We start from the raw sequence: 27,858 nt of genomic DNA on the forward strand, positions 1-27,858 counted from the left end.
AGGCTGCGGGTCACGTGAGGACGCGCGCGGCGTGGGTGGGGACCCGGAGCCCGGCGCCGGAGGTCGGGGTGACCGTCCCGGCGAGCGTGCTGGAGGGGATCGCGGAGTGGCTCAGGTGGGCACGGGGCCGCGGAGGGTCCCGGGCGCGCGTGCGGCGACACCTGCGCCCCGGGGCGGGCGGGCTCGCGGGAGGGCGCCGCGCGGCACCCGGGCCACCGCCGACCCCGCGGGCGCAGGGCGGCGAGGGCGCGACCGTCGTGGGGCCTGGGACCCCGGCGGGGCGGGCTGCGCCTGGTGTCCCCGCTGCCCTCGCCGCCCACTCCTGTCCCCGCGCGTGGCTCCGGCTCGCCCCGCACCTGCCCGAGGGTTTCCGGGTGGGTCTGGGCGCCGGGCGGCCCCGCGGGCCGTGGGCGGGCTGAGGCTGCAGACCGGGCGGACCCGGGACGCTGCGGAGCCCAGGTCCTGACCGCGGGCGGGAGGGCTGCCTGCAGCCACGTGCTGGGCTAACTCTCGCTCGGGCACCGGCCCCGGGGCGAGCCGCCCCTCCCCGCCTTCCTCGCCGCTGCGGTTGCCGGTTGCCGTCGGACAGGCAGCCCCGTCGCTGGTCTGCAGTGGCGACTGGCTCTCAGCTGCTTATTTACCATCTTAGTGGCAACCCTTTTTCTCGGGTTGTTATGAAATTATTCTGAGATAAGATCAGCGAGGTCTGCTGACAGCGAAGTTAGCGTTTGCGCTGTGCACAGCTGTCTGTGCCCCGGCTTGCGGCATGGCGGAATCCGTGGGCATCTGGAAAGGAGGGAGAACATTCAAACTTGGAGTCATTTCATCTTGGTGGCGACAAGCTTCATGTTCATTGGAGCTTGTCTGATTATTTCATTTGACCAAGTTGGTGGTGTTTTTTCAGATGCATTCGATCCAGGACTTGATGACCTGTTCCTTTAAGAGCAGTTGCTATTTGTAGCGTCTGAGCTTCTGGCTCACTTAATTCCTTTGGGTGGTTTTTTAGAATTTCCCTAATTAAGTCAAAAGGTGATGAGAATCATTTACCTTCCCTCCCTGTGCCCTGTATAGTACGGTCAGGACTGTCGGCCGAAAATAAAGCCTCAGGAAGGTTGAAATAAACATTGCAAAAATCTGTCACCAAGAAATAGAGTGGGGGGAAAGGGGCGTGGAGTAGTTGTGCTTTCTTTGCCTTGCAAATGAGAGTCCTTTGAGATGACATTTTGCAGTTAAAAGAAGAGATTTGGGGCCTGTTTTCATTCCAAATAAAGTAATAATAAAGTGTCACAAAATTAAGAGAAATGGATATGAACATTGTGTTTTCTTTTGGATAATGCTGCAGGTTAAAACAGTCTTTCAATATGTTCTTCTCATGTTTAGATAGCAAATTCCCAAGAAGAAGATAATGGATTGCACATCAGTTGTTCTCTAAGTGCTTGGGCTCAGCAGTGTGCAGGTTTGTTGCAAAGCCCCGAAGAAGATGGCAACTCCTTACGTCCCAGTTCCCATGCCCATCGGGAGTTCTGCTTCCAGCTTCACAACCAGCAGAAACCAAAGAAGTTCCTCTTTGGGGAGCCTCTCAACAAGCTCAAACTCTTCCAAAGGCCAGTTGGAAGACTCAAATACAGGAACCAGGAAACAGACCAGTGCACCTGGTCAAAGGGATAGCGCCTCATCCGTCTGTAGCAGCCCCCTCCTTCGGACTACGTTTACAAATGCCGATTCTTGCACTAGACCAAGAGAAAGTGAAGAGCAGAATCCCGAAACAGCGAATTTGGAAGATAGGCCTTCTACCCCTACTATTCTGGGTTATGAAGTGATGGAAGAAAGAGCGAAATTCACTGTGAGTATTGACCTTTGCTGCACACCCGTAGAAAGTGAAAGACTGACTCACCTTATTCTACACTTGTGTTAAATTGATTGACGTTAGTATGTAATTTCCTAAAGATGAAATTCACGTGGTTTTTACACTCCAAATTCTGTCATTGTAGTAAACTTTTGTTTTACTTGAATGAATTGGCACAAACCAGACATATGTGTGAGACCAGCACACAGGTCAAGAAAGAGTGTAACTAGCATCCAGAACCACCACCAGGCTCTCCTCCAGGGAGCACCCTCTTTGCTGACAGGCTTCGTGAATGTTGCCCACACCTGTACCTTGTGAAAGTGGAATCGTGGAGCGCGTACTCTTGGGTGTGTTTCTTCAGCATTGTGTTTGTGAGACTCCTCCTTGACCTTGCATGTAACCCTAGGTAGCACATTTTTATTACTGATACTATTCCTTTACGTGAATGTTCATCCATCCTCCGGTGGCAGGGCACTTGGATAATTTCCAGTTTGAGGCTCTTGAAAGTACTACTGCTGTGAACCTTTTAGTACTTGTCACTCAGTAAGCTCATAGATGCATTTCTGTTTGATACCAGCCGAGGAATGAAATTGCTGGACCATATACCCAACTTTAGAAGATACGGTCAATGTACCAGAAAGGTTGTACGAATTTACACTCGTAGGCTGTGTATGAAGTTCCAGCTACTCCATACCTTCCCAACATAGGGTGCTTTCCATCTTTTTCATGTTGGCGATTCCAGTGGGTAGAGTGATATCACCTTGTGGTCTAAATTTGCATTTCTTAATGACTAATTAAATCGAAGGCATTTTTGTCCATTTGGGTATTCTCTTTTGTGAAGAGTCTGTTCAAGATCTTTTCCACTTTATCTATGCATAGTTTTCTGTGCATTTGGGAAATAAGTCTTTTTTCAGAACATGTATCATATCATCTCACTCTCTGCTTTGCCTTTTCACTCCCTTAGTGATGCATTTGATAAATAAAGGTTCTTACTTTTAATGTAGTCCAGTTTATGAACTTTTTCTTACATGGTCAGCACTTTTTAAAATCTGCCTACTCCCTCTGGACAATGTCCTGTGTTTTCTTCTGAAAGCTTTATTGTTGGGCCTTTCATACTTAGATCTGAAAACCATCTGGAATTAAGTGTTTTCCATGGTGTGGGGCAGGGTCAAGGCCTTTCTTTCTCCACGTGCGTTCCAGTGAGCAGGCTTTTATTGAGAAGACCACTCTTTCTCCTCTGCATTTGCATGTTGCTTATGACACAGATCAGATGATCGTAAATGTGTGGGTCTGTTTCCGGGTTCCGTTTTCCCCTCCTTTGCCAATTCCCCAGTCCTGAGTGTTAAAGCTTCTTGGTAGGCCTTGCTGCTGGCAGCCCTCGTGCTCCAGCTGTGGTGTGCTGCAGGACTGTGGCTGCTCCGGACCCTTGGCATTGGGATTGGGTCGAACCCAGACCAAGCTGGCAAAACAGACACCTTTACAGTACTGCATTGGAATCTGTGAACTCAGTCCTTTACTTAGTCATTTGTTCTTTATAATGACGTTCTGTAGTTTTCAGGGCAGAGGTCTGACACCTTTTGGTTAGATTTATGTGTAGGTGTGGATGTTGGATGTTCTCAATTGCTTTTGCTTTTTTTTGGTTCTTTGCTAGTTTGTATTTTTCCGGCTTATGTGGTTATGTATACAGCAACTTTGCGAATTCACATATCAGTTGAAAAAGCCTGTTCTTTCTCTTGTATTTCTTTGAGGTCGAGTTTATATGTTTATGCCATTTCATCCTGCAGATTTACAGCAGTACACAGCGGTTCTCAACCTGTGGGTCACGACCCCTTTGGCGGTCGAACAACCCTTTCACAGGGGTCACCTAACATCCTGCATATCAGATATTTACATTACGATTCATAACAATAGCAACATTACAGTTATGAAGTAGCAACAAAAATAATTTTATGGTTGGGTCACAACATGAGGAACTGTATTTAAAGGGCCAGAAGGTTGAGAACCACTGGTACAGAAGACCTGCAAGAAAAAAAACATTCAGAAAATTTATGAAGAGACAATCTTTACAGTTAAATTATCGTAAGAGTGATGATGTGTTGAGAAATCTTCATGAACCTGACTTTTTTTTAAAAAAATTTTAATATATTTTTATTGATTTCAGAGAGGGAGAGATAGAAACATCAATGATGAGAGAGAATCATTGATCAGCTGCCTCCTGCACGCCCCACACTAAGGATCGAACCCGCAACCAGGGTATGTGCCCTGACTGGGAATCAAACCATGAACTCCTGCTTCATTAGGTTGATGTTCAACCACTGAGCCAAGCCAGCCGGGCCTGACCTTTTTTAGAGTGATTTTCAAAATTGTAATAAACTAGTGGTTCATATCCTCACATTGACTCATCGAGGTGATGTGTGTGAAAATGCAAGTTCCCAGGCAAATTTATGGCAGTGGCACATAGTCTTTCAAGACCTCAAAGAGGAAGGGGTAACAGCAGATAAAAGATTAGTCCTGTTCGTTTAGTGGTTCATTTAACATTTTTTGAGAACCTGTTGAGTGCCAGGCACTATGACCTTTGATCCCCCTTACAATTATCTCAGATCAGGACTTTCTGAACACTTTAAAGGGTCCTCACTTTTATATGTTACACAGATAAATCACTTGTGTTTTACTTCAAAGTTAAAGGATTCATCTGTCACCCTTATGTCCTCCCCTTAAAAGCTGAAAGACGTCTGTCTGTAAGGGGGGAGACTAAGTTGGTGTGCGGTCCCTGTACAGTCAGCACTGTCCACGTGGACTGGCCACGTTTAGGTGGCCAGCAGCCTCGCGGCTGAAGTGCAGCTTCAGAGCCACAGTGGGAAGTTATTGCACAGCCGACTTCAGGACAAGTTACCTGTTAGAAGAATGTCCGTCATTTGGCAGATGCTGTCGTCTTCATAGCTTAGCCCAAAATACTGTACCAGAAATTACCACATTTTCCTTGAGATTCTGTTATAAAAAGTACTTCCTCATAATAAACTCTAAAATTATACTTATGAAAAATAGAATCTAGCCCTAGCCGGCTTGGCTCAGTGGATAGAGCGTCAGCCTGAGGACTGAAGGGTCCTGGGTTCGATTCCGGCCAAGGGCACATGCCTGGGTTGGGGGCTCGATCCTCAGTGGGGAGTGTGCAGGAGGCAGCCGATCAATGATTCTCTCTCATCATTGGTGTTTCTATCTCTCCCTTTCCTTTCCTCTCTGAAATCAACAAAGAAATATATTTTAAAAGATAGAATCTAGTCATTCTTATTGTAAGCTTTTTAAAATAGTGACATGCTTCAAACAAGTTTTTCTATTCAATAGCCTAGATAATTGTGCATAACTATAGAAATGTAAACTTTTATCTAATGTGGATATTTTTTAGCTTGTATTTCAGCTCTGAAGATTAAAACATCAAGTTTATTTCAAAATTTTGCCTTGTAGTGTTGAGTTTAAAAATTAATTTGATTGTATAAGACAAGAGTGGCTGTGTTTCATAGCTTTTTTTAGGCACGAGTTATTCTTTTTATTTAAAATATGTGGCATAAAATATATTTTGGAAACTGATAAGTTCATTTATTATTAGTGTGCCCCAAAAAAGGCATTTTGTCACAGATTTATCAAAGTCTTGTTTCTTAAGAAAAAAATCTTGCTTTTTGTGCCAACATCAAATATTTGTACATTTCAGGTTTTAAATTATTTCTGATTTTTTTACATAGTAATTGTTAGGACCTAGATTGTCGAGTAAATGTTTTTTAGATATTTGATTTGAATTTTTAAATATCTTTACACATATCTTTAACCCTCCCCTACTGTAGGTATATAAGATACAAGTAAAGAAAAACCCGGAAGAAAGCTGGGTAGTTTTCAGAAGATACACGGACTTCTCCAGGCTTAATGATAAAGTAAGTACTTAACTAATCTAAAACTAGCTTTTCAGTTTTGAATTATTATCTGTTTCACACAATTCATCTGTTATATTTGTGTTTTTTCTTCCTTGTGAATTATTTAAATGAAGACAACCCTTTGCTAGTTCCTAAGAAAATACCGTTTCATTTCACTTTAATAGCCTGAAGTCCCATCTCTACACATAACTTTCTTTTTTGAAAACAAAAACTAAAAATGTGAAAATCTTAACCTTATTAGCACAAATACAATTAAGATGCACCTGTTCATTATCTGGTGTGATTTGAGTGGGCTCAGCTGGGTCAGCTGCTGAGGCTCAGACATGGTCAGTATTAAGCTCTTGGCTCCACTGGACTCTTATCTGGAGGCTTCGGGAAAGAATCAGCTTCCAGGCTCATTCAGGCTGTTGGCAGAGTTCTCTTTGTCGGGGTTGTAAGGCTGAGGTCCCTGCGCCCTTGCTGGTTGTCAGCCAGAGGTGGTGCTTAGCTCCGGGAGCCACTCTCCAGCCCTGTGCCTGCCCGACAGCAGCCCAGCCAGGGAGCCCAGGCCTGCTGCTGGCATCTCGGACTTTCTCCTCTGCCACCAGCACAAGGAAGCACAACTGAAAGTGCTCCTGTGATGAGACTAGGCTCACAGATAATGTCCCTGTGCTCCAGTCAGCCACCAGTGATCCCAGTTACAGCTGCAGAATCCCTTTTACTGGGAAAGGTGGCGAAATCACAGCAGTAGCACCGGGGCAGAGGTCATGGGTCCTTTTTGGAAACTTGTTTATAGAAACATCAAATGCCTGTTATGATGTCATTTTTGCAGGAAATGTGTTGTTTTAATGTAATGAAAGATAAAAACTAGCATTTATTAAAGTTATTTTAAGCTAATGTATAGTTTCCAAATTGTACTTTATTCAAAATAAAGTTGTTAATTACCCATAATCTATAGTACAAAGTACCCATAATATAAACACTTTGTGAGGAGTTAATTGTGGGACATCGTCCTCTAAGGATAATTTTAAAGGAGGAAAAACGCCTAACTATGCATGTGGTCATATGGGACATTTAAATTTTAATGCTCAAACTTAATGAAAAGATTTTTTATTTCCCCTTCACGCCTTTTATTATTTTCACTACAAACATTAAATAATAAAATTCCAAGACCAAAAATATCTAACTACATCTTGAAATTAAATCAAGGTTTTTAGTAGTCCAAGTTGCTTTCTAGTTTTTGCTTCTTTGTTTTATCTTCACATATTTATAGAAATATAGACAAAACATGATTTTTTTAACGTTTTACGCTGTGGATTTTCCCTTTGGTCAGTCCTGTTTCTTACCTTGTGGCATTCAGTTTTACATTTAAGAACAGAAACGTGAGTGTACGTGGTTTTATTTCGCTCTTGCACTTACAGAACACAGACTACTGACTGCTTAGAGCGCAGCAGGCACCACGCTGGGCACGAGGGATGCAGCAGTGAGTACGACAGAATCATCTCGGAGCAGTCACATGGCTTTCAACCTCAGCTGTCCTTTTTTTAAAAATATATATTTTATTGATCTTTTACAGAGAGGAAGGGAGAGGGATAGAGAGTTAGACACATCGATGAGAGAGAAACATGGATCAGCTGCCTCCTGCACACCCCCTACTGGGGATGTGCCCGCAACCAAGGTACATGCCCTTGCCCGGAATCGAACCTGGGGCCCTTCAGTCCGCAGGCCAACACTCTATCCATTGAGCCAAACCGGTTAGGGTACCTCAGCTGTCCTTGGACTTCCTTGGAAGGCTTCTTAAAATTAGTTCCCAGGCGACACCCCAGCTAATTAAATGCAAACCTGTCAGAGGTAGGACGTAGTCATTAATACCTTTCACAGCTCCTTGGGTGATTCCAGTGTGCAACCAAGGTTTAGAATCACTAGTCTAGGAGAGTCCAAAATTCAATAAACGTTATTTACATTGTGATAAATGTCATTTAAAAATAAGGTGGTGATTTTTGAATTTGTAGTAGGTTGTCTTTTCTAAAAATGTTCACAGCAATGCTTTCAGTCTCATATGCTCTTCCAGAATCTTGCCACTGACCATCAAGGGGTTGAATCTATATCCCCTCTCCCTTGAACCTGGGTGACCTTGGGCTACTCAGCCAATAAAGGACAGAGGCACTGATGCTGCCTGTCTGAGCCAGGTCATACAGAGCACACAGCTTCATCTTGACTTCCTGTCTTGGATGTTCCCCCTTGAAGCCCAGCTTCTATGCTGTGAGAAAGTCCAAGACATTCCATGTTAAGGTTGTGGCTGATACCACAGCTAAGGCCTCAGCCAGCAGCCAGCATCATTTTCTACACATGTGGGCGTGAACTTCAGGTGATTCCAGCTCCCACCTTCAGATCTTCCAGCTGAGTTCCCAGCTCGTTGTGGAATGGAGATAAGCCAGCCTCACTGCGCCCACAGAGTCCATGGCCTCATAAATGGTTCTCTAAGTCACTGTGTTTTGAGGTGACTTGTTACACAGTTAGTTACTTGAACAGAGTGTATAAAGGCAAATCTAACACAGCTTAGCAGGTTGGAAAAATCTCTCCCTAAGAAAGTAAAATTTAAGCCAAACATGCAAAATGGATCATAATCCAAAATGTAGAAGCTAAAACTATAAATGTCCAGGAGAAAACATACAAGAATATCCTTGCAACCTTCGAGTGAGCAAAGATTTCTTAGGATCTAAAAAAGCATGATCCATAAAAGACAAAAGTGGGTGAATTCAATAACATTAAAATTTTAAATATATGCTCTGTGAAGAGTGTTAAAATGGGTCACAATCTGGGAGAAAATATTTGTCATACATATGAGAAAGGACTTATATCTGGAGTATAAAAAGAACTCTTACAATTTAACAAAAATACAAATAACTAATTTTTTTTCTAAAAAGTGAAGGATCTAAAGTGTTTAATAGATAATTCCCCAAAGAAGATATGCAGATGCAAATAAGCACCATTTGTCAACATAGCCACCCAAATTAAAGCCAAGGTGAAAGCTACTTCACACCCACTAGAATGGCCACCATTGAAAAGACAGACAATGCAAGTGTTGACAAGGATGTGGAGCAACTGTAACTCCTGTGTGTACACACCTGGGAGAAGTCAAGAAGCAAAACAAGGTGCAGAAAGCTTTGCTGGATTCAGTTCTTCTATTTTAAGCTTATTTCATGAGCAGTTGTACCTAGTCAACAGGAGAGATTTGTAGACTTGGTATGACAAAGTTGAACAATGTATGTTCTTTTTTCTTCTTTTTCAGTTAAAAGAGATGTTTCCAGGCTTTCGATTAGCACTTCCACCAAAACGCTGGTTTAAAGATAATTACAATGCCGACTTTTTAGAAGATAGAAAGTTAGGATTGCAAGCATTTCTTCAAAATTTAATAGCTCACAAGGACATTGCGCACTGGTATGTAACAGACTGAAATAAGAGGTTATAAATGCATTTCAACAACTAGTTAAAACAGAAGAATAAGTCTAGGACCATAGTTAACGCAAGGGAACAAAATCTATAAAACAGGCATAATTACTTGTCCACTAACAAACACTGCCTGGAATTTTCTTGCTTTTTTTCAGTAAGTACTATTTGGTGTTTGATTTGTATTAACACTTTTACAAGTCAGCAAAGTTAAAAATTCAGCATATTGTCTATTCAGACCACTCAACTGCTAACTTGATATTTAGTTTTTAGTATTTTAGCAATCATTTAAACAAAGTGGCCTTCATATTTTTGGCTAATATGACACTATATAATTTTGAGGGTAATATATTTTATGTTTTTTCAAAGTAATGTAAAAATATGAAAATTGTGAAATTGAGTTAATTTATATAGAAGGTCAATCAAAAATACCAAGAACCATTATAAAGGGAGAGAAAGGGTCTATATGGGTTTTTTGCTTCTCAATATATTTACAAGAAAATTGCTTTGTGATTTAGTACCAGCTGGGTATCTAATTTTGGAACTTAAATTATCAAGTAAATTAAAACTATTTTGAAAAAAAAGTAGAGAGCATTTGCAAGGCAGCGATGGCATATACAGATACCTGTGTCTATAACTCTAAAAGTTTGTCACATAGGATGGGAAACAAAGCCATCCTGTCTCACTTTGTTCACCCCTTTTTCTCGGTTTCTTATATCACCCATTACACGTAATACACATCGTGCTTCTTAATGTTGCTGCCCAAGCGTGATGGCCGCCTGAGGCCTCTGCCTGCCACCCTCACTTTCCTTAAGAAAGGAACTGCCAGCCAGACCCCTCTTAGGTCCACATGCCGTTGCTCCTTGACAACCCGGTATCTCACAGTGACCTGAACCGAAAACAGACTCAACAGCTGACTCTCCAGAATTCCCCCCAAAAACCAGCAGCTGTCTACCCAGTGCCCCTTATCCCTTCCTTTATGTTTTAAATTCCACTCAACTCTGCCTGCTCCCCACATCCCTCCATCAACCCCGAGTTATTGATGAGTGTTGTTACCTCCCCTTGCTTATTGCGGAACTTTCTCCTGGTCTCTCTCATCCACTCGGACTCCCGTGCCCGTTGGCAGCACAGAGATCTTTTCTAATGCAGTTTACCTCATCCTGCTCCTTGCCTCCCTGCCTGTCTTTCTGACTTCATGTTTTGTTGTCATCCTCTGTCCGTCAGCACAGTCACCTTGCTCCATTGTCCCTTAGGGCCTCCCTGGAGAGGCAATGTCTCACACTCCTGGCCTAGACAACGCCTATACATCCTTCAGCGCCCAGTAAAAACTCCACTTCCTCAGGGCCTGGCTTTCCTGACCACCTGCGGGGCTTTATGCCACACCAAGATCTTGGCTGTGCTCCCTCTTGCTGGAGGAGGCTGGGTGGGTTTCAGCTAGGTTTGAAGTAACATTGGGGTTTGAAGTACTGTTCTGGATTAGAAGGAATAAGGCTGAGCATCGGGCACACATGGGCTAAAGTAACTAGGTGAGATCATCACGGTCTGAACTAGGCCCCCACGGGAAGCCAAACATGAGCTCCACACCCACAAGCCAGCTCCCACACTGTGACCCCCACTGTCACCAGCTCGATCCCCAATCCCGATGCCTACCCTCAGGGTGGCATTTAATGTCATTTTTTTAAAATATTTCTTTTAACTGGTGGAGAATAATGGGAAATGCTAACTGATATTTCTGTCTGAAATCCCTCAATAATACTTTCATGCAGTGACCTTTGGTGCCTAATCTTGTTTTGACAGAATTAGTATCTAGTATTTTTAGTACATTTTTCTACCTAATTTTTAATTGACCTCTTAATGAATTGTCAGCATTAGCTTTAAGGGTGTTTTTTCCTTTTAAAGTATAATATTTAAGATAAAGAGCACATTTGGCTATTAAATGACTGGTCTTTTTTATAATTGTAAAATGTAAACTGATTCATACCTATGAAAGAAAAAAGGAAAATAAAGCAGTAAATAGGAGGAGAAGGTTCACTGGATGGAGCAGTTTTTTAAGAAGTTTGAAAATACAGTAAAACCTTAAGAGGATCAAAGGAAGAGTTTAAGTTAAGGCACATTTGCCGGGATGATAGACAGGCGGAAGGAGGCCACCCGTGGCTCCTCTTCAGGCCAGGTGAGGCAGCACTGGTCCTGATTTATCTCTGGTTTCCTAGTCCTAAGACGGTTCTCCGTCAGCGGTCGCCAACCTTTCGGACCTCACCACCCACTCCACTGGTTGGCGACCGCTGCTCTAGGTAACAGAAAGGGACTGGATATTGCTGAGCTTGCCTCACCTTTAGTTCCAAGTGTGGGGTATTCCCTCAGTCAGGCACTTTCTCTCCTGTCCTGGTGCTTTACTTACTTCATCATCACATCCAAGAGAAGCACCGTGTAAAGCAGTGGTTCTCAACCTTCTGGCCCTTTAAACACAGTTCCTCAATCATAAAATTATTTTCGTTGCTACTTCATAACTGTAATGTTGCTACTGTTATGAATCGTAATGTAAATATCTGATATGCAGGATGGTCTTAGGCGACCCCTGTGAAAGGGTCATTCAACTGCCAAAGGGGTCTCAACCCACAGGTTGAGAACCACTGGTGTAAAGGATTGAATACAGGAGAGAGATTAGGGATGGAGTAGAACTTGTCAGTAGGAAATTTTTTTAAAAAGTATAAGACCTTTTTTTTTAATAACTTCTATTAAAAATAAATAAAATGACTTCTGTTTAAGCCATAGACTCTATGATAACATAGACGCTGGTATATTTGATTTGAACTCACTTCATTTATTTCTAAAGGACATGTTGATAGCATATGGGAAGTCACTGAGCAGAACCGGGCATGTGGCAGTCAGACGCCTGTCAGGTCTAAAGCTTCTCCAGTCAGCACGCAGGGCAAGGGCTCCTTCTCCAGGGAGAAGGGCATCAGGACTTCTGAGGAGGAACTTGCTCCTCCAGCACCGTCTCCGGGAGCACCTGTCCCTCTGCTTGGCAGGCCCAGCTGGGGAGTACGACGCGCCTCTCCCAGGCCTTTGAAGCAGAAGGAATATATATATAAGCCACTGAAAAGTGTTTTGTAAGTCAGAGTTGCAAAACCAGTTTAAATTTCATCCTTAATGCTGCAGATTAAAGAAAGCAGGGCATGGAATAGAACTCAGAACTATACTGGAAAAAAACTTAGCCCCATAGCCCTGGCCGGGTGGCTCAGTTGTTTGGAGTGTTTCCTTCTTTCCTTCCTCCCTCTCTCCCTCCCTCCCTCCCTCCCTCCCTCTCTCCCTCTCTCTCTACTTCCTTCCTTTCTCTCTCTAAAATATCAATAAACATATCCTCAGGTGATGTTTAAAAAAAAAACACTTAGAGAGTCCATTGGGTTTCATCTGAGTAGAGCTCTGCTGAGCCCTAGGTCATGAGGATTTTTAGGAAGGAGAATGAAATGGAAAAGCCTCTCCAAAAACAGATTCTTATAGCCAAGTCCCTGTTGGCATCACTGCTGATCGTGGCTGAGTTGCTACTATAAACTATAGGTATAAAAAGAGACATGAGTTCCCTTACTCACATTTTCTTTTCCAGCAACAGCTTTCCAGTGATTAGAGTAATTTGTGAACATAAAACTGTTACTAAAGGATGAGGGCATCCAGGGTCTAAGCCCATGAAAAAATAATGTCTTATGTTAGGTTGTCAAACACGGAAAGTATTTAAAAGGCCCTTCCCCACACTGCTCACAGCACTTTGCTTTTCAATATTAAAAGCCATTATCTCAGGGTTTCATCCAAACTTTTGACTTCTCAGTCTCGAGATAATTTATTTCCTGTAGCTCATTTCTGCCTAACAGATGGTTTTCCGATATAAATAATGGGTAGGTGGGAAGTATAACATCCAAACCAAAAGAACGAAGGTGGTCCTGTTCTCTGGTGCTGTCAGATCACCAGCAGTGTTCCAGAAACCTCGATCAGCAAGGGGCACAGGCAGGTTGAGTGTGGTGAGGGAGGTGCCTGGCAAGGGGAGAGAATCCAAATGAACCAAAATAGAAGGGAAGAGAATTGACAGGTAGAAAAAGGCACATGTTTATACTTGGAAGAGATTTAAGAGCTGCCTCTACCAGGCTGTGCTGTGTGACCTTGAGGAGTCTTACCTCTCTGGACTTTGTTGTCATTTGTAAAATTGGAAATAGTGCCATCCTCACTGTACATGATTGTTGTGAAAATTAAATAAAATTGAATATGTTGCCCTGTGTGTACAACGTACTTTGAAAATGTGAGATAATGTAAACGTCAATTAGCTTGATTGCCGTTCACAGCGTATGCATATATCAAATCAAGCTGTACATGTTAAATGTGTGCATTTGTAATTATACCTCAGTAAGTCTGGAAAAAATATTGGCTTCATGAATGCAGAGACCCTGTAAGCTTTAAGTAGTCAATTAAGTTTGTGATATGAAAAGGAAAGGAAATGTTGGTGTATCAGTATTGCTTCGTGGAGAAGACGTGAGGTTAGAGGAAATATAACACTGTTGACATATTTTAGGGTTATCATATGAAGAAGGACTTAGATTTATCTTGAGTGGTTCCAAAAAGCAGAGCTGACTCATGAATAGAAGCTGCCAGGAGGAAAGTCCCAGCTCAGGGAAGGGATACGTTTCAGCGGTTCAAACACAGGACGGAATAGTCCCCATTCCGGGAGGTGTTTCTTGGCCGAACACATTAAAGGGATAAAAAGCAAGCCATGGATGCTTAACGCTCCACCACATTAGGATCCCTTCCGCCTCTGTTCTTCCCTGGGTATGGGTACTCCAGTTTCCTCTGTGTCCTTGACTGTGTGTGTGTTTTATTACTTATATTGTCAAGATTTTACAGCCCAGAAATGTGCTCTTCTTTCAGATCTTCTGGATTGCTTTCTTGACACTGCTCCTCTATATTAATTCAGGTTATTTTTCTTTGGGAACATTTCACTAAAAATTCCATTTTTCTCTTCATGGCCATCCCCTGTTGTCATCAACCTATCTGGCCTGAACTGGACTCGAAGTCCCCATTCCCTTTTTAGCAAAGGTCAGCGTCTCCTTTATAAAGTGCATTAGAAGTTACGTTCCTGTCCCTTATGCCTTAAAAGGTAAATATCCACATTTATGATTTAACATGCACAGAGTTGTGTCTGTCCAAAGTTTCTTTTAGAGAGTGGACTATTTTTGTAAAAAGGGAGCTTAATTTTCTACACTCTTACCCTATTTCTGATAATTCCAGAGCTTAAACATAACAATACCATATTTCATTATTTCAAAAGTTATGGTAATTCAGCAACGGCATGGTCAGAATTTTCCCCTTGAACTCTTTAAGAAAAAATATTTTAAGTAAAGTAGTATAACAAAAAAGATTGCAAGAAAATTCTTAACTTTTTTCAGAGTAAATACTTTAGATGTTACTTTAGATGTATCTCCTAAAAAAGAAACAAATGAAGTATAAGTTAGAAATAGTATTTCTCCATAACAGGATAGTGCCATTTTTAGACTACTTCAAGCTGACATTCCTTTGAAAAGATATCATCTCTTATCTATTCACCATTTAGACTGGTCCCTTTAGTGTTATTCCGAATTATGTTTTATGTCCTGTAGTTTTTAAGTAGCATAAATTCTCCATCTCTATGTATGTTCATAAGATCTTAGAAAATAGTTTGAAAGCTCTGCATTTTCTATATATTTTATGTTTATATTTGGTTACTTTCATGAAGCCACATAACCCAGCTCGTTTATTTTGGTATATCAGCAGCCAACTTGCTTAAAACACTGTATAGCTCCAAAGTAACTTGCTTTTTGCAGTCTTTGGTAAACTTACTTGTACCCCAGCTAATTTTCTTTTCCCTGTGAAAAGCCTGGCGGTGAGAGAGTTTCTTTGTCTGGACGATCCACCAGGTCCATTCGATAGCCTGGAAGAAAGCAGGGTGAGTGCCGTGTTGTATGTCGCATGAAGAGAGGAACAATAACTCAGCACAGTAACTGCATTGTTCCTGGGATGGCATAGCAAACAGCAGAATATCATAACTGCAGACCATGGGGGTTTTGCACAGAAAGCTTTTTAGTGTTTGAGTCAGAGGTTTCTTTCAATGAAATGCATGTACCTGGTTCAGTGAAAACATAAAACTCATAGATGTCACGTCATCAGCGCAGCTCTAAAATTAAGTCCTGCATTATATCCTCTTTATTTGTACTATTTCAAAAAAAATTATTTGCAAATTTGTTTTACTGCATTTAAAAGTACTATTTGTATGTTGAATTTCCTTCCATCTGAGTATCAAAGTCAGGAACCTACAGGTGAAATCAAAGTGAAAACTCACTTTCAGAGGTAGAAGGTATTGTCTTCTTATCAGTTCAGCCCGGGCTGATGCTGCTCAGATTACACTAATTGACGTGTTAACGTGGCCTATTTCTTGAAGCAATTGGCTAGATTATCCAAGCAGATTTCGTAATAATAGATTAGCTAGAATTTTTCTCTGAGTTTTTTCCCCAAATGTTTAATGGTGCTTAAATGGAACAGATTTAATTGGTAGGTTTGTAATGTTTTCAATTAAACTGAGTCAGTTCTTTGTATTAGAGTGAATACCATGGCTTTTTAGAAACAGCTTTATTGAAGTCTTTATCCATAAAAGTTGCTATTTGCTTTTCCATTGTGAATGTACAATTTAACAATTTTAGTACATTTTTAGAGCTCTGCCATAATCCAGTTTTAGAAACTCCCATCACCTGGAAAAATCCTATAGCCGTTGTGCAGCCCTTGCCCCCAGCCCCTGACAGCCGCTGGTCTGCTTTCACTCGCAAATTTGCCTTTTCTGGATATTTCATATAAATGCAGTCACACTATATATATATGTATGTATGTGTGTGCGCCTATATAAGATCAGTACTCAGTTATATAATTTTATATGTACGGTATTTATAACATTATATACATCCTGTATATATAAAAACAATATTTGCATCTAGTTTCTTTTACATAGCATAATGTTTTTGAGGGTCATCTGCATTATAGCCTCTATCAATATTTTATTACTGAATGGTTCTCCAGTGTATACATACACCACATCTTGCTTACCCAGTCCCCACTGAGGGACAGTGGGGTTGTTTCCGGTCTGCGCTGTTAGGAACAGCCTTTTGTGGACCGTGCTTTCATTTCTTTTGAGTTGATTCCTAGGAGAGGAATATTTGGTTACATGGCAAATCATGTTTAACTTTTTTAGGAAACTTACAAAGTGTTTCCTAAAATGTCTGTACCATTTTACATTCCCTCCAGGAGTGTATGAAGTTCCAGTTTCCTCACAAATATTTTTTCTTCTTTTTTCCTAGGCTTTAAAAATTAGGGTGATTTTACATTTAAAATTTACATCCCAGCTCCTCTTGGAAGATCGGTAGAGCTGTGGCCACTGGGTCTCCTTCCCAGAGGCTTCAAGTATCTCAGGATGAGCTGTCTGCCCTTTTCAACAGAGCAAGCACCCTCCAGTCCCCACCACTCCCTATTGTCCTACACGTGCCTGCACCAAGTGTGTGCAGAGATAGTGGGAGAGAGGCTGCAGAGAGAGGAGTGAGGCGAGGGCATGCTCTGAATGACCAGAGCATTGATGAAATAATAATATGTTATCTGTCTTTTGGATTACAGCCGTTCTCGTGGGTGTGTAGTGGTATTTCATAGTTTTAATTTGCATTTCCCTAATGATGTTTTTATGTTGATCACTTTTTCATGGGCTTTTTAGCCATTCATGTTTTCTTTGATGAATTGTCTACTTAAGCCTTTTGCTCATTTTTTTAGTTTGTCTTATTGAGTTGTAAGAGTTCTTTATTTTGGAGACAAGTCCTTTATCAGATACATCATTTATAAATATTTTCTCCCAGTCTGTATGTGTCTTTTCAACTTCTTATTGGTCTTTTGAAGTGTTAATGTTTTTTAATATGTTTTATTGATTTTTTTTACAGAGAGGAAGGGAGAGGGATAGAGAGTTAGAAACATCGATGAGAGAGAGAGAGACATCGATCAGCTGCCTCCTGCACACTCCCTCCTGGGGATGTGCCCGCAACCAAGGTACATGCCCTTGACCGGAATCGAACCTGGGACCCTTGAGTCCGCAGGCTGACTCTCTCTCCACTGAGCCAAACTGGTTAGGGTGAAGTGTTAATGTTTTTAATTTTAATGAAGTTCATTTTATTATTTTATGGCTTATGCTTTTTATGTTGTATCATAAGAACTCTTTGCCTAATACAGGGTCACAAAGATTTTTTTCCTACTTTTTTTCTTAGAAGTTTTATAGTTTAGGTCTCTGGCCTAATCCCATACTAATGTTTTTGTAAGGTGTGAGGTTAGAGTCTTAAGTTCCTATAGATATCTAATTGTGTCACTCCCTTGACTGATTTGTGTTGAAACCTTTATCAAAAGTCAAATGAAAATAAAAGGACTTTTAATTTTCTTCATTGATCTAGTTCCCTGTCCTCATGTCAACACCACAGTCCTATTTACTGCCACTCTCATGGCTCCTGTTGACATGGCGTAGCTTTTCCCATGCTTTGCTTTAAGCTGTTTGTGTCTGTCAGTCTGAAGTCTGTCCGTCTCCATGGCATATGGCTGGGTGTTGGTCTTTTATAGACGCTGACATATCTGCCTTGTACGTCTGCCATTTTGCAATTTGTTTCCTCTCTTTCTCATGGGTTTGGGTCTTCCCCTGAACTGCCTAACTGAATTGTGTGAAACAAATAATGTGCCATTTTGATTCCTCGGTAGAAATTTTCACTTTTTTCTTAGTTATTTCTTAGTCTGCTCGAGGTATTATAGTGTTCATCTTAACGCAGTCTACTTCAGAATAAAACTTAATTCCAAGGAATTAAACACTTGGCTCCAAACTGTTCTCTTTGCCTTTCCCTCTGTGTTGCTGCAGTTGTATATTTTATAACCTATGCATAACAATACAGTGCAGTAATTATTTCTTTTCACAATCTTTTGTCTTTTAAAGGACTTGAGAGGAAAAAATGAGGAAAAGCATTTTACACACTCTTCTATCTTTACTCATAGATTTACTATTTTCTTCCTGTGGATTGGTGTTATCGTTTGGTATCAGTCAATCCTTTCAGCTTCAAGGCTTTCATGTAATATCTCTCGTAGGGCAGGTCTGCTGGCAACAAATTCTCAGTCTTTGTTCTTCTGAGAATGTTCATTTTCGAAGCATAGTGTGTTAACAGGTCTTTTTCCTTCGCTATTCGGTGTCATCCCAATGTCTTCCGGATGCCACTGTTCCTGCTGAAAGTCTGCCTTTGATTATTGTCGTTCCTCTACACGATGGGTCATTGTGCCCTTCTGCTTTTCAGATGGATTGTTTCTTTGGCTTTCAGCAGCTTGATTATGATGTATTGAGGTATCCATCTCTTTGTGTTTTCCATACTTTGGCTCATTGAGCTTCTTGGATTTGGCAGATTAATGCTCAACATCAGACCTGGAAAGTTGTTGGCTATCATTTGTTCAAATAATTTTTCAGTCCTTTTCTTCCACCCTTCTCCTTCTGGGGGATTCCTGTTACATGTATGTTTGTACACTTTATTTTTTTTTCTTTAAATAATTAAATCTTTATTGTTCAGATTATTACAGTTGTTTCTCTTTTTTCCCCCCATAGCTCCCCTCCACCCAGTTCCCACCCCGCCCTCTGCCCTCACCCCCCCCCCACTGTCCTCATCCATAGGTGTACGATTTTTGTCCAGTCTCTTCCCACATCCCCCAACCCCTTTTCCCCCCAAGAATAGTTAGTCCACTCCCTTTCTATGCCCCTGATTCTATTATAGTCACCAGTTTATTTTGTTCATCAGATTATTTATTCACTTGATTTTTAGATTCGCTTGTTGATAGATGTGTATTTGTTGTTCATAATTTGTATCTTTACCTTTTTCTTCTTCTTCCTCTTCTTAAAGGATACCTTTCAGCATTTCTTATAATACTGGTTTGCTGGTGATGAACTCCTTTAGCTTTTCCTTATCTGTGAAGCTCTTTATCTGACCTTCAATTCTGAATGATAGCTTTGCTGGATAAAGTAATCTTGGTTTTAGGTTCTTGGTATTCATCACTTTGAATATTTCTTGCCACTCCCTCTGGCCTGCAAAGTTTCTGTTGAGAAATCAGCTGACAGTCCTATGGGTACTCCCTTGTAGGTAATTGACTGTCTTTCTCTTGCTGCTTTTAAGAGTCTCTCTTTGTCTTTTGCTCTTGGCATTTTAATTATGATGTGTCTTGGTGTGGTCCTCTTTGGATTCCTCTTGCTTGGGATTCTCTGCGCTTCCTAGACTTGTAAGTCTGTTTCTTTCACCAGGTAGGGGAAGTTTTCTGTCATTATTTCTTCAAATAGGTTTTCAATATCTTGCTGTCTCTCTTCTTCTGGCACCCCTATAATTCGGATGTTGGTAGCTTGAAGCTGTCTCAGAGGCTCCTTACACTATCTTCATATTTTGGATTCTTTTTTCGTTTTGCTTTTCCGTTTGGGTGTTTTTTGCTTCTTCGTATTTCAAATCTTTGGCTTGATTCTTGCGATCCTCTAGTCTGCTGTTGGAACTCTGCATAATATCCTTTATTTCAGTCAGTGTATGCTTAATTTCTAGTTGGTCCTTTTTCATACCCTCGATGGTCTCACTAGATTTCTTGAGGATCTCACTACATTTATCGGCGGTCTCATCCGTCTTTTTGAGGGTCTTACTAAATTTGTTTCTAGAAAGTTCTTGAAAAACCTTAAAAGTGTGGTTTTGAACTCTATATCCAATAGTTTGCTTTCCTCCATTTCTGTCATTTGTGTACTGTTTCTTTGTCTCCGCATTTTGGCTGCTTCCCTGTGTTGATAGAGTGGCTTTCTGTGCTAGATGTCCTATAGGGCCCAGTGGCTCAGCCTCCCCAATTACCTGAGGTGGACACTCTTGGTGCACCCCCTTGTGGGCTTTGTGCACAGTCTTGTTGTAGTTAAGCCTTGATTGTTGTAGGTATCACTGGGAGGAATTGACCTCCAGGCCAATTGGCTGTGAGAATCAGCTGTGTCTGCAGTGGGAGAACTTCTGTGCTGGAGACACCCCTCCAGGGCAAGACTTGCTTCCATGGGGCTTTGGTGCTCACTGAGTCTACCCCCTGAATGTGTCCTTTATGGATCCGAGGAGCTGCAATCTGGATGGTCCCACTCTGACCACCGGGCACACTTGCTCCTGGATCTCTAAGGAGGTGCTAATCTAGCCTCTGCCTGAGGCTGCAATTTGTTAGGTAATTTGCAGATTGCAAAGGGCCAGGCCTTTCATATGCAAAAGCCTCTGTGCTTGGCTTGCAGCTTGCGGTGCTTGCGGCTTGCGGTGGACGTGGACGGGGCGGGGTCCCAGGGCATCAACAGGGTGGAGCAAGCAGCTATGGCTGCCCTCAGAGGCCCAGCTTCTCAGTGTCCCGGCAAACGCTGCAAGCACCTCTGAGAGAAAGCCGCCCTCAAGTTCCCACCAATGCCAGACAGTCCAGTTTCTCTCGTATGAGTCTGGGTCCCCAGAGACTCGCCCAGAGCTGGAGCTCAGAGCTTGAGACTCTCTCCCAATTGAAAAAGACAACCGTGTCCTCAGCCGCCAGCCCTCTCCGCATGCACCTCCTCTGAGTCTCGGTATGCTTTTCTCTTTCCTTCTAGTTGTAGAATTTCCACTCAGCCAGCCTTCCTGTGGTTCTGGATGATGTCCATTCAGTCTTTTAGTTGTATTCCTGAAGTGGTTGTGCGAGGCAGCACTCTCCGGTGTTTACCCATGCCGCCATCTTGGTTTTTCTTCTGTTTGTACACTGTATATTGCACTTCATGTTTCTGAGGTGCTGGTCTTTTTTCTTAAGTCATTGTTTTTCCTCTGTTCTTCAAGTTGGACAGTTTCTATGTTGATCCATCTTCAAGTTCACTGATTCAGTCTGACATCTCCAGGCTGCTGTTGATTTTTCATTTCAATTATTATACTTTTCAAATCCAGAATCTTTCTCTCTCTCTCTCTCTCTCTCTCTCTCTCTCTCTCTCTCTCTCTCTCTCCCTCCTCTCTCTCTCTCTCTCATCATTTTGGGTTTTTTTGTTGAGGTTGCCTGTTTGTTCAGTCCATGGTTTGTTCATTACTGTGGCTTTAGCATCTCTGTCTGGCAAGTTAGGGTTCCCTGCCTTGTTCTTTAAGTTGACTACATTCTCTTCCATAATTTTGAAGAGTACTGTCTTCATAGGAGTGAATCTTCCTGTGAGATCTTTGCTTACTTAGGTCTATTTTTTTTTAAGTCCTTCAATAAAGGTTTAAATTTTTTTCTTAAACTTCTAAGGGAAGCTATAGAAACTGTGTTTTTATATCATAATTGATATTTTTATTCTAATTTTATATTATTGATTTTTGTATATTTATTTCATATGTCACATCCTTGGTTAAATCTCTCATTAGTTTGTAGATTCTTTTAGATTTACTGTTTACTCACCGAACTAATACAAATGAAATCAATAGCCTCAGGTGTTTTTTTTTAAATATAATTATTTAGGACAGGGCAAAAACAGACAAAGGAGAATAAAAACTCATACAGTGGTGGTTAGTAATTTTTTATTCTACACTGAAAGATCTATCACATATTCTCCTCAGACAAAGAGCTAAGAAAAGGTACAGACAAGTCGTTTAAGTTGCAAACCTACTATTTTGATTGTCCATGTTCCTTGACTTCTCATGATCTTGAGAAAGACACTATATACGTAATTAACTTTCTTTTCCTGTACATGATTTTTGTTTGTTTGTTTCTAAGGCTTTCTGCGAAACTTTAGAGGACACAAACTACCGTTTTCAGAAAGAATTACTTGAAAAACAAAAAGAGGTGGAGTCGCTGAAGAAACTGCTCGGTGAGAAGCAACTTCGTATAGACACGCTAGAGAGCAGGATCAGGTGTGTTGCCATACCTGTGCTTCTAGCCAGACTAAGTCAGTTCGCACTACTCTGGGGGAGACGCCTTGTATTTTCATATGATTTAGGAAATTCCTAGTTCCAAATGGAGTCAGAGACTTCAGGCGTACTTCCTTGTAGTTGAGAAAATTGTCTTTTGATTATTTATTTAGGAGCCTGAACATTTGAAGGATGGGAAACAGCAGGATAATAAGCTACTACCTGTTCGACAGGATAAGCATTATTCATTGTGGCTATTTAAATGGTATCTTTGTTTCTAGGCATGTATGCCAAATTTTCACATACAAAACTTCCCGTTTGCCTTCTTGTCACCATGTATTGATGCTAAAATCGTTTTAAATTAAGCATGAACGCGGGTGTTTCTGTGACTCCCCGTCAGCAGTGCGTGAGCCGGGTGACTGCATTCAGACTTGACAGTGTCCATCAGGAGAGCTGCAGTCTTCCTGCCGTGACCGTCTCAGCCGGGCGAGTGTTGGGAAGGAGCTAACCTGCGCTGTCATTCCCTGCAGAGCGCTGTGTTCAGACCGAGAGGAGCCACCGCACTGGTCAGGCACCGAAGGCGAGCGTGTCCCGAAGGTGGCGGCGCCTGCGCTCGAGGCTGAGCCAGAAGTCCTGGCTGAAGAGTGCAGGTGTGGAATGTTCCGTCTGCTGCGGCCTAGCCTGCGGCATTGCAGGGAGAGTGTTAGAGTACTCGATAGAGTATCTTTATGAACTCGCTGCGCCTGAGCCTGAGCCTCCTGGGCAAACAGGAGGATGGTGTTCTAGGCCGTCCTACACACGAGGCTCAGGCGTCCCGCTGCACGTTTGCTTATCACTGGAACTGAAGCCATGTCTGATGAACTGGGCTGTGAGTCAGTTAATTTTTTTGTAAATCTTGATAAATTACTTGGATCTGCCACAATGTCATTCTTTTTCCATTCTCAGTGTGGGCACTATACTCACCAGCACCCTGCCTACACGACAAGAATGACAAAAAATCATATTTTTTAAAGCCCATAGAATTTTTATTGCATATAAGTCCAAGTTAATTATTAATACTTCAGTGATAATGGTTAAGCTATAATTATGACAACAAATTTGTGTGTAGGGTAATTACAAACTAGATTTTTATTGATAAGTGATTGTTGGGAGAGCTGAGGAATTAAAAATATAGCTCCAGAAAGTTCTCTGGCAGTGACAGGTGAAAAATGTTACATTTCTGATTAATATTCCAGTGTTCTTCCATTTTAAAGGTGATAGCATTCACCAGCCTTGACACTGACGCGTCTCTTTCTTCTCAGAGCTGGTGACAAGCCGCGCTGCCGTCTCAGTGAGGCCGAAGCCTGTGCGGCGGAGGTGGAAGTGGCGGAAGTGGCCTACGATACTGAGGAGGACTGAACCACGTGGCACTCCCTCTGTCTCTGCAGCTTCCCAGCAGAGCGGCCGACGTTGAAAAATGAAAAGACTGAAGCATTTACAGAAAACAGCAAGAATGCATGTGTATAAAGTTTACATAAAGAGAAGTTATTGGGATAGGAAATATATTCCCTGATGCTTTAAATTGTCTTTTATTCAGTCTTTGTATTTATAGTGTGCATAAATTATTTTGGTGTTTTGCCAATATATTGCTCCAAACTAATGTGTGTTTAAATTACCAGTTATGTTGGTCAGATGGACATGAACTGCATGTTGCTATCACATACTCCTTTGTGTCTCTGACATGATAGAGTTTCACTGACATTTTAAGTCAGTGGTAAATAATTGTTTTAAATATTGACATGTTTACCACCTCCAAATAGAAATTGCTTATTTAGAATGTTAACTGCTGTTTAAAAGTAGGAAACTTTCTGGTACCAAAGGAAAATTATTTGAAAGAGCTGTAATTACATAAAATAGCCTTTATTTTAAATAGCCTATAATTCATTAATATCAAAATACTATACTAAGCATCCCAGGTTATCGTTATACTTGTTTATTTTCCACATAATCTTCATCTTAAATCTTTACCTGTAGAATCAGGAGTTTGCCTCTTTCAGAACACTACCTCTTTTTGCTAATCAAGGCATACTCGTTTGAAAATACAGATTCTGAGTAAATAAGGAGTTATAAGAAAAAAAAAAAGACTTATATATCAAAGTTCCTAACTATGTTGGCTCCTGGCATTGCCTTTTTATTCCCATATGTGTAAATATGTTACTATAATCTATTCTTGGCCGATTTTCTTTTTAATATATTTAGCCAAGTGATGCACTTTATGGTAATTAAACTCTTTCGTGCCAAGTTGAATTGGTAAATTTCTTTAGTTAGTAGAGTCAGGGCCTGCACTTTTTACAAGTCTCCTGGGGTCTGTGAGTCAGCTTTAGGAAAAAGTGTTCATTTCAGCTTCGCGGACAGTTGTCAAAAGTGCCTTGTTTCATTTTTATAATAAGTTACTCACTTTATTTCTACTGTTTTGCATATTGCTGTTAATAAGCTCCGTACTCATGCAGCATTTTGAGATCCCAGTTGGTATATTGGACTCCATGTACTTTCTGGAAACTGAGGGGAACTTGCTGGGAAGTGGAGTAGCCAGCCCCAGTTCTGTTCACGGCTGGAATTGCCGTGTCTCGATGACTGTGCTAAGACGGGTTATTTAAAATTCCACTCGCGCAGATGAACACGTCCAGTGGCTGCTGCTGGCCTTTGATCTGGAATGGAGACGGTTTTAACAAAGTTCCACACATTTTAAAAGTCTGTCAAAATGCCGCCGGGGTGCTCTGTCCCAGACTGCTTTCCGCAGACTGCCAGAGATGTGCCCTGTCCTGGGGCAGAGGACCGACACCTGCTCCACTCGTCCCTCATTTTCCCAGGCTTAAAAAGGGTTTAAAAAGAGCAGTCGTTTAAATTAATATGATTTTTTAGTCTAACGAAACAATGATCTACACTAAATTCTAGATACTATTACACTACACATCTGTTTAAAGTGAACCACACACTTCCACAATCCGGCCTTTGGGAAGATGTTATTAAAGTTTGGGGTGAGTGAAGAAAAGCTCTTATGAATTAGGTCAGCCACTATCACTTTATAGAATTTACTTTTTTACTTTTATAATGCATTTGATTCCCAGTGTTATATGTGTTTAATAAATTATTTCTCAGTGCAACAGAAGCTGTGTCCGATGTTGATACCCTCCCTCGGCCTCCACGTCCTCTTCCCCTGCCCGTCGTGTGAACTTGATGGTAGTCAGCGGCTGCTTCCCACGATGGGGATGCCTTTTCCACTTGATAGCAAGTCTTTCTGAAAAGGGGAGGCACTTCAAGTGCCCCCAACATTAATAAAAGACTGAACAAAACTGAAGCAGAAAACTCTCCTGTGGGTAATCCTTTAACCTTTGAAAAAGTCACTTGACGTATAGGTAGTACCACCATGAAACAGCATTTTAAACTCGTCTGCCATGCTGACACTCGCCATTTTAAGCACATTTATCTAGCGCGCCATGTTCCTCAGCTAAACCATCTTCCTAGTCTGCTTCAACTGTCTGCAATGTAGTGAACAGTGGCCTTAGTCTAGGAAGGATTTGGATTTTGTAACTTAGAAGAATAGAGGGATTTGGAGATCAGTAGGAAATAGGCAAAATTAACTTGTCCTCAGGAGCTTTTCACAGAGCGTCACAAGTAACACTGACCACACAGCTGCCTGTCTGCGTCCCCTCCTTGCATGCAATCAGCTTCCCCTGGCAAGGCCGGCAGCGAGCTGTGTCTCCAGGCCGTGTCCTTGAGGCTAAGGCTGTGTTGCCTGGGAAAGTCCTTGTCTCAGCTCCACTTAAACCTTGAGCAATGGACGGTTCTTCTTTTTAATCTTAGGACTATGGCTGTCCCTCCTGGGGCTCTGGGGCGGTTCTGAGCCACATCGGCTCGTTACTCGAAGCCTGGTGAGTCAGCCTTGTGCGCAGACGGGACTGCATTTTTCTGCCTTATTTTCTTACCTCCAGTCTCCTCCCTGGGTAAGCTCTGCTACAACGTACGTATTTGTGTTCTGACAAAGCCCAGATTTGAGTGTTTCAGACGACGTGAGGTAGGAACTTGTCACAGCCTGTCCTGGCACACACTGCACCACCCGGATGCCAATACCCGCCCAGAGCTGATGGCTGCTTGAGAGGCGCCTTTCAGAGCAGCCTGCGGAACGCAGACTTGGCAATGCTGGCTCGGGCGCTCGGCAGGCTCTTGGCCAGGGCACAGTACTGATGAACGTGATGCTTTTAACTGTAGCCTCACATTAGAGCAGACCCCACTGCCACTGGCGAACTGACAAAAGGACTGCCGTCCCCACACACGGCAAACCACCAAACAGGACAGCCCATGTATCAGGCGGTGAAGGTGGGGCTCTACCGTGACAGACAGGGAGGACAGGTGTGACTTCCCCTCAGGTAAAGTGCAGCCTCGCTAACTGCAAGCTAAGAGGTATCAATGCTGCCTTGATGGGGGCTCGAGTCCTTTGCTAAAGTATGGAATGAAAGCACACCTGGGGTGACCATGGCCATAACTGGGGGAGCCTCTAGAATTAGCCCACCTGCAGGCCCCGGCCTCCAGATCCTGCACAGCAAACACCACTCAAGGACGAACCAACCCAGCAGAGGTTTGCATCGCCCTGAAATGGGAAGGGGAGGAACTAAGGACAGCTGGCCCTGGAACAATGTGGCTCAGGGGCATGAACCCAATCTGTCAGAAGTGCACGTATAGCTCTGGAGTCTGCAGCCAGCCCTTCCCATACACGAATTCAAACAATCAAGAATCAAAGTATTTTCGCATTTGTAACCAGATTCGCAAGGTTGGATAGAAAACACTGTTTTCAACCACGGTTAGTTGAATCTGCAGATGCGAAACACATGGCTAGGAAGGGCCCACTATTTGCAAAATCTGGCGTGTAAGTGGACCCGTGTGTTGTTCAAGGTTGACTGTGCTTTTCTCGCAACCAGATTTGAACCTGTGATGTCACCATGGCCAATGAGACAAAGAAAGTCTGCAGGAAGGTTCTGGAATGGCTTGCTTTTCCGGTAGGAAGGTAGGCACGCTGCTGTGAGCCTACCCCCTCTTGCTTTGATCTCGGTGTTGGCCGGGGCACTGTGAAAGCCACCTGGCAAACAGGTGTGACCATGTGACCGGTGATGGAGGAACGACAGTCCGGGAGACCAGCCTCTTGTTAAACCCTGTAGACTTGTGTTTTGTTAGTTGTCCCAGCACAGTAGCCTCTTCCGTGTGGAATGTAGACTTAAGCAGGGTTGGGGAAGGCATGTCTTCTTGTGACGGTGGTGTGCATCTTGTTAGCGAAGAAACAATTACAGGAGAAAGGTTTTTCTTGAAGGCAGAGCAGCTCCTGTTGACATGCCAGCAGCCGCTTCCTTCTGAGGCTCCGTGGCAGCTAGACATGAAAGAGGAAAACTAGTGATCTGCTGTTCTGTGCGTGCATCCGTCTGCTCGGGCCACTGCAGCAAACCCAGACTCGGGCTCACACAGCGGACGCTGCTTCACCGGGCTCTGGAGGCTGAGGGTCCCAGAGCCGGGTGCCAGCAGGCCTGGTGTGCGGGAGGACCCTCCCTTTGGTGCAGACTGCCTCCCTGTGCCACGGCCTTTCCCGGGCCTGTGCCAGAGCAGGCTCCTCAGACATCAGTCCTCTGGGATTGAGGCCCTGCCCTATGGCCTCATTGACCCTAAGTTACTTCTTTAGAGGCCCCACATC

The 27,858-nt window shown here is 42.6% G+C and overlaps 1 protein-coding gene across 4 annotated transcripts; it reads left to right on the forward strand.

Annotated features, from left to right (window-relative positions):
- Window positions 1-25,290, forward strand: SNX16 (sorting nexin 16). 4 transcript variants are annotated; one of them, XM_070391965.1, is made up of 8 exons: window positions 1-115; window positions 1,381-1,843; window positions 5,683-5,769; window positions 9,041-9,189; window positions 15,094-15,163; window positions 22,009-22,145; window positions 22,673-22,792; window positions 23,444-25,290. In XM_070391965.1, the coding sequence occupies exons 2-8, from the start codon at window positions 1,481-1,483 to the stop codon at window positions 23,538-23,540; spliced, it is 1,023 nt and encodes a 340-aa protein (XP_070248066.1). In that variant the 5' UTR covers window positions 1-115; window positions 1,381-1,480; the 3' UTR covers window positions 23,541-25,290. The 4 variants fall into 4 exon arrangements, with proteins under 4 accessions (XP_070248066.1, XP_070248065.1, XP_070248068.1 ...); XM_070391964.1 differs by having other exon boundaries at window positions 22,009-22,102; XM_070391967.1 differs by lacking the exon at window positions 22,673-22,792.
- The last annotated feature ends 2,568 nt before the right edge of the window (window positions 25,291-27,858 follow it).

This window comes from Myotis yumanensis, unplaced genomic scaffold, assembly GCF_028538775.1.
Source record: "Myotis yumanensis isolate MYYU_CA2020_CCGP unplaced genomic scaffold, mMyoYum1.0.hap1 SCAF_15, whole genome shotgun sequence".
Taxonomy (NCBI): Eukaryota; Metazoa; Chordata; class Mammalia; order Chiroptera; family Vespertilionidae; genus Myotis; species Myotis yumanensis.